The following is a 6709-nucleotide window of genomic DNA, read 5'->3' as shown; positions in this document are numbered from 1 at the left end:
AGAGCGGCCGTGTGGCGCAGATGTCCTGGAAGATCCGGTAGCCCTGGCAGTGCTGGGGCTCATCAGCCATGGGGAGCATAGGGCTGGAGCTGCAGGTCTTCCCAGCCTCGTCCACCACCTGCCTGAGGTACAGCTGCTCCACCTGGGACAAAGGAAAAAGGTCAGGAGGATGCTGAGTGAAGAGGGAGCTCTTTGGGCATCTCCCATCCAGGAGCTGGGGCGGGGTGGGGGACACACAGCAGAGCACAGGCGGCCAAGGTCCTGCCAGGACAGCAGGTCTGACTCCACAGGCACCTCCAGGAATGAAGGAGCAGCCCCAGGAGCTCCTCCCAGCAGGGATATTGAGGTGCAAGAACAGGCTGGGGGATGTCCCAGCACATCCTCAGTGATCCTCTGGGGCAGACACCCACAGCAAGGAGAGGTGACCAGGCCAGAGCTGTGCAGGAGGCACAGGACCAGTCTGACCTTGTAAAATCCCCTCCAGGATCTCACAGACCTGGTGGGTCTCTGCTTGCTCAAGAGGGAATGCCACACCCTGCTTGGCCCAAGAGGCTCCAAAATCCCTGTCCTGAGGCTTTTCAATCCCAGAACTGCTGCAGCTTCTCCATGGAGAAGTTTCTGACCAGAGCCACGAGGACTGACCCCATATCCCACCCCATCCTCCACCCTCCTAAGGTTTCCCAACCCCACTGCTGCCAAGCACGGCTGTTTGACCACATCACTGATCTTAAATCCATCCACCAGGCCAGGGATTTACTCCCCCATTCCCACAGGAAAAGGCAGAAGTCCCAGTGCCAATGCAGGATCAGGAGTTAAAGAAGAGACTTCCCTGCAGTTCATAGAACTTGTGCCCTTAGGGAGCTTCCCTGGCAAACCCAGACCCAGGAATGTGATAAGCAACAGCCCAAGCACCGATCAGGAGGCTGTGGAAAAGCACCCAACTTCCCCGCCCAACTCAGCCACCCAAATGCCCCGTGGCTCCAGGGGGTGGAGCTCTGCTGGCAGAATTCCCACCTCGTCTGGATCCCTTTTTCTCCCAGCTCTCCGTACCTGGACGAGGATGAGTTTGCACCTCAGCGGCACGGCATCCGGGAATTCCTCCCCGAAGCACAGCACGACTCTGCTGTCTGGGAAGCGGCCCTGGTTGTTGTAGTACTGCTGCAGCTCTGCAAGGACAGAGGAAAACCTGGAATTTGCCCTCCAGAGGCTGCCAGCCTTTGCTACACGCCCCTGGGATCAAACACCCTGCAAAGCAGCTGTGGGCTCAAGCAAAGCCTCCAACTTTGGAATTTGCCTCGTGAGCCAAAACACCACTTTATTCCTTCCTAGGTCTGGGCGTGTCACCTGCTCATCCAGAGCACTTGGGAAGCCAGCAGTGATGGCTTCAAAGTGGTCCAGGGAAAAAGGGCTCCACCTTTTCAACCCCACCACAGGGCCCAAGGGGCTCCCACACTGGGTGCAAGCTCCAGAAACTCCCTGTGCGTTGTCCCAAGGCTTTGGGATCCCAGAATGGCCTCTGCTTTTCCAGGGAGCAGTCTCTGGTCAGAGCCACGGGGACTATCCCTGTTATCCCGTCCCCTCCTCCACCCTCCTGAAGGTTTCCCAACCCCAAACTGCTGCCAGCCAGGGTTGTTCACCACATCTGCTGGCTGATCAGCTCAAATCAACCAATCCAGGGCTTTATTTCCCACAGGAAAGAGCAGAACTCCTCGCACCAAAAAGCGGGAGGCTCCTACAAACCTCGGAAGAACAAGTTGGTGTCAAAGATCTTCACCACCTCATCCCGGTCGAGTTTGTTGGGCCTGTCCTTGTAGGCCATGGTGTTCCCGCTCCAGAAGACCCTGCCCTGGCACAGCCTCTTGATGAAGATGCCCTGCTTGTTGCTGTGCAGGAGGACACCCCTCTCCAGGTGCCCAAAGAGCTTCTTGGTGATCTGCTTCTGGCGGTCGTTCTGGATGGCGTCGGCCGAGGGGAACCGGACGTGCTCCAGGGCATCCGGGGCGTAGAGCTTCTCCCCGTGGCCCGAGGGCTGGCCCAGGGAGATCCTGCAGCCCTCAGAGCACGAGGTGCTGACATGGCCCACCAGCCTCCCGCTGTAGTAGAAGCTGATCACCATCTGGGAATAACCTGGGAGGTGATGGACACGCACATCTCATCAGGAAAGGACAAACCTGCTCCTCACTGCTGTGCCCAAATCCCAGATTTCCTGGGAGGGACATCTCCCTCAGCCTGGTACAGGGCTGACCAGCAAGTGAGAGCTCCCAATATCACAGAACCATGGAATGGGGACCTCTGGAGATCACCCAGTCCAACCCCTCTGCCCAGGCAGGGGCACCTGGAACAGGTGACACAGGGACAAATCCAGGTGGGGTCGGGATGTCTCCAGAGAGGGAAACTCCACAACTCCCTGGGAAGCTGTTCCAGTGCTCTACCAAGCTCCATGGGAAGTTCTTCCTCGCACTGAGGTGGAACTTCTTGTGGTTTAGTTTATGGCCAAGAAACACATGGAACCCATTCCTCCTGCCTTTGCTCCACACTCCCCCCCATGCCGTGGGCAGAGCCCCCCATTCCAAAGGCTGGCTGATCCCAGCATCCCAAGCAACTGCTCTCTGCCCCATGACACCAGGCAGGATCCATCCCAGCATGGAAATGTGGGCAATCAGGAGGGTGCAGCACCTCCTGAACCCAAAGCAAAGCCTCCCTCAAGGTGGGTGACAGAGCCAGAGCCACCTCCTGCCACCACACACAGAGAGGGGCACCTGCTGGCCAGGGGAGGTGCCTTACCTGAGTGGTACTGCTCGTAGCTGGAGTATCCATTCATCAGGGGCAACGCTGTGGGCACACAAAGCCGAGCTGAGCCTCCATTCCCAGCTCCCAAATCCCAATCCCCCAGCTCCCCCCCACCAGCCCCCTCATTTTCTGTCCCAGTATTCCCAGCTCCCACACAGGAGATGCCAGCAAAACCTCCCAGGTGGATTTCTTAATGAGCACTTTAAACATCCTTAATAAGGAAGATAAAATAAACTGCTCCCCACCCCACATCCCTGCACAAGGAAGATTTTTCCTGCCCCAACAATCTCCCAAATCTCACACAAGCTGTCGGCTACTTACCAGGGCTGGGCTGCTGCACCCACCAGTCGGGTATTGGGGGGTTCCTGCAGGTCTCCTGGGGGGGTGAGGGGCTCCTCTTGATGATCCCCAGGTATTCATCCACACAGGAGGGCTGTGGGATACCAGAAACGGGGATCAGAGCACATTGGATGCCTTGCAGCACTTGGAGAGGGTCCAAAAGGCAACGCCAACCAATTTTTGGGGTTGGAAAGATCAAGTTTGGCATTGCCCAGGTTGTACATTTGAATAAAACCCTCAAGAGCTACTGAGGGGAAGCAGGCAGGTGTGACAAGGCCAAGAAGGGGCACAGAGCTGGGACAGACCCCATCCCCCAGTGAATTCTCTCCCAGCTGGATGCACATGGAAAGCAGGAGCCAACACCAGAGCCAACACCAGGTGCTGGCTCCCAGGAATGAGCTGCAAATCCAGCCCTGCAGACAGAATTCTTGGAAGGCAAGGAATTTTTATCAGGCAGCCTGACCCAGCACTCCTCCTGCAGCCAAGGTGAGGCCTCACCTCTTTGATGAGGTCATCGATGGCAGAGGAGCTGCAGTCCATGTCCGTGACATCGTTCAGGCTGCTCCCGCTGGCAATCCCTGCTTTGCCTGGAAGGACAGGTGGGGATGCAGTGAGAACACCCACACACATCCCAAGCACAGCTCATCTTGAGGGGTTTTAGAAACCTTTCAGCCAGTGAAAGTTATGAAACCAAGAACCACAGCGGAGCCACGTAACAGCACCTTGGAGAAGCTCGCAGCCCTTCCAGAGCTGCTTTTTGGGGACAAAAAAAAAAAAAAAAAAAAAAAAATCACTTTACAACCCATTTCCCCCCTGCACAGCGACCAGCAGCAAGAAAAATCAAAAGTCTGGCTGGTAACACAAAGCTGGAGAAGAGGAGAGGGTTTGGGGGGTTTTTTTGAGCACCCCAGAGACTGGGGCTGCTGCTTCTCCTTTTTCCACCAGCCACCCCAGTGCAGGGGTGCTGCTGGTGGGAACCTGCCGTGCCATTTGCATAGGGGCAGCACAGCCCCTGTGTGAACGGGCTGGAGGGGACAGAGATGCTAAAGGCAGATTTCCTGACAGCAAAATCATTCTTTTTTTTGCACATTTTTAACATTAAAAAAAAAAAAAAAAAAAAAAGGACAAAGCACACACACTCCCCTAACCACAAACAGGGTTATAGTTAGTGTGACCTGAACCACACCGGACAGCAGAGCAGCTCTCTGCAAAATCATTGCAAGAAAAGGGCTTTACTGCAGCTCCTCATCATTCTCATGGGGCAGGGGTTGGGAGGAAAAAAAGGTTGAGGCTCATGTTCCTCCCCTACAACATCCTTAGGGGATGGGAGCTTCCACAAGGCTGCAGCTGTCCCTTATTTCCTAAGGGCTCAAGGGGTTAAAAGAAAAAAAAACCAAGCCTGGCCTTTCTTCCTCCCCTCCCTGTCACCACAGGGGGACATCTGCAAAGCAGGACAAGCAGAGAGCCAGAGCACAGAGCAGGGCCTGGCCAGGAAGCTCTGCTCAGGTGCAGGTCTGCACTAACGGGATGGACCCACAGCAGGGGTCACTCCTTTGCTGGGGAACTCACATTTCTGCTCCTCCTCTGGCACAATCCTGTAGACCTTGTAGGGCTCAGAGATGTCCAGCTGGGACCTGTCTGTCACCTCCTCAAAGTCAGGGCTCTTGTTCAGAGCGCAGCGAAGCCGCGTCTTCCACGTGGCCGGCTCCGCTTTGTCACCTTCCTTGAACTTGCCTTTGAAAACAGCCCAGGCCTAAAGCAAAGAACGCAAAAAAAAAAAAAAACCCCTAAGAAAATCCTCCCTGCGAGCTGTACAAAGCCTCTCAGGGAGGAAGAGCTGGGGTTGCAGAGAGCATTTTGCATCTTGCACCCTTCTCAAGCATCCCCTGGGGATTTGCTGTTTCGCTCCTAGACTGCACAGCCACCACACCTGGGGGGCTTTTGGGGTGCAGAGCAGCACCATGTACCCCAAAAATGCAGAAAAGTCTTTTAAAACCCAGGTTTTCCAAAAGTAGAGGTCAAAATCATTATGTGTGGCTTTCACCTCTGCACCTCGAGCTGCCAGGAACACGAGGAATTGCTGCTCAATTAAAAATCAAAATAAACCTCAAAAAAACCAACAAAATTTGTGCTTTCAGTAAGAAAAATGATAAGGGAATGGAATATAAGGTAGGAGAATATATTTTACCCCTGAAGGGAGATTGCAAAATACTACATATTTTTAAATATACATATTTATTTCTTTTATAGTTATTTCTGTATTTTCAGATGGCTGAGTTCAGTACCATCCTCATAACTCAGTGCTCCCAACCCAGTTGTCACTGAAAGTGAACTCACTCACCCGATACTTGGAAGTGGGGTCAGAGGGAAGGGAATTCCTGGGGAACTTTTTGCTTCAGGATAGAATTTTCCCATTTTTCCCCCAAACTGGAAATCTCCCCTTTAAGTAAAATCCTTCCTTCCAACCTTCAAAGTCTTTTTAGGGTAGGTTTTTTTTTTAATACAAATCCAGCATTTTATCAAGAGAAGCTGATGAGAAGTTTCAAGCAGGTCAAAAGCTCCTTCTCATGTCAGAGCTGGATTCAAACCTGCTGAAAACAAACCTAAAACTGGTACTAATTTTTGATAAAAAGGAATAAATCATCCCCCGAAAAAAAAAAAAAAAGAAAAATCCTAGGAGACCAATCACAGCATCTCCTGCAAGGGTTAAAGACATAAAACCCAGAGACAGCGTGGCCACGTCCCACCAAGGGACAAAAGCAGCACCACAGAGCCCAGGAGGCACCAAGAAAAAGCATCAACCACCTGTGCCTACCTTGAAAATAGAAGCATCCACCTCCTGGTTGTAGTCCTGCTTCCCAGCGTGCTTCCACGGGATGCGGAACATGGATTTCTCCTCGTTCTCCCAGATGAGGCCGGGGTACAGCTCGCTGTCGATCTGCTCGATCAGCCACTGCCGCAGCCGCCTGCCACCGTTCCGGTCACACATCCTGCAGGGACAGAGGGGGCCAGGCCCCGTCAGCTCTCCCAGTTCCATCCCAGCACAGCTGGGGAGCAGGGGTTGGGCTGGTTTGCCCCAGGCTCAGCTGGCAGTGGCACCACCTGGAGCTTTTGGAAGCCCCACATGCCAACATCTGCCCGTGGAATGAGATGGAATTTAACATCCCTTCCAACCCAAAGACTTCTGGGAATCCCCAATCCTATAATTCTAGGATTAAAATACCCCCCAGCCCACCCCCTGCTTCTTATAAAATGAGAAAAGAATCAAGGCTATTTCCTTCTGAGTTGCTACAAATTCTTCCTCCAGCCTTTTGGAAGCCCCACATGCCAACATCTGCCCGTGGAATGAGATGGAATTTAACATCCCTTCCAACCCAAAGACTTCTGGGAATCCCCAATCCTATAATTCTAGGATTAAAATACCCCCCGGCCCACCCCCTGCTTCTTTTAAAATGAGAAAAGAATCAAGGCTATTTCCTTCTGAGTTGCTACAAATCCTTCCTCCAGTTCTACCAAAGTTCCGCTCCCAGAACCAGCTGACTCAGTGCCCTGCTTATTCCTATTTTGCTGTGGGATAAGC

The 6709-nt window shown here is 53.2% G+C and overlaps 1 protein-coding gene across 1 annotated transcript in view; it reads right to left on the bottom strand.

Moving 5' to 3' along the window:
* IRF8 (interferon regulatory factor 8) overlaps positions 1–6148 on the bottom strand; it is a 9819-nt gene extending 3671 nt beyond the window's left edge. Inside the window, exons 1-8 of the mRNA XM_008638827.2 lie at positions 5945–6148; positions 4699–4882; positions 3628–3716; positions 3112–3223; positions 2785–2832; positions 1741–2127; positions 1051–1166; positions 6–142 (exon numbers count right to left, since the gene is read on the bottom strand). Coding sequence (XP_008637049.1) covers positions 6–142; positions 1051–1166; positions 1741–2127; positions 2785–2832; positions 3112–3223; positions 3628–3716; positions 4699–4882; positions 5945–6118 — 1247 coding nt within the window. The 5' untranslated portion in view covers positions 6119–6148. The remainder of the gene's footprint in view (positions 1–5; positions 143–1050; positions 1167–1740; positions 2128–2784; positions 2833–3111; positions 3224–3627; positions 3717–4698; positions 4883–5944) is intronic.
* Positions 6149–6709: the final 561 nt, after the last annotated feature.

Source organism: Corvus brachyrhynchos, unplaced genomic scaffold (genome assembly GCF_000691975.1).
Source record: "Corvus brachyrhynchos isolate BGI_N302 unplaced genomic scaffold, ASM69197v1 scaffold26, whole genome shotgun sequence".
Lineage (NCBI taxonomy): Eukaryota > Metazoa > Chordata > Aves > Passeriformes > Corvidae > Corvus > Corvus brachyrhynchos.
Note: the sequence above shows the minus strand (reverse complement) of the source record. Positions and strands in the feature narration are given on the sequence as shown.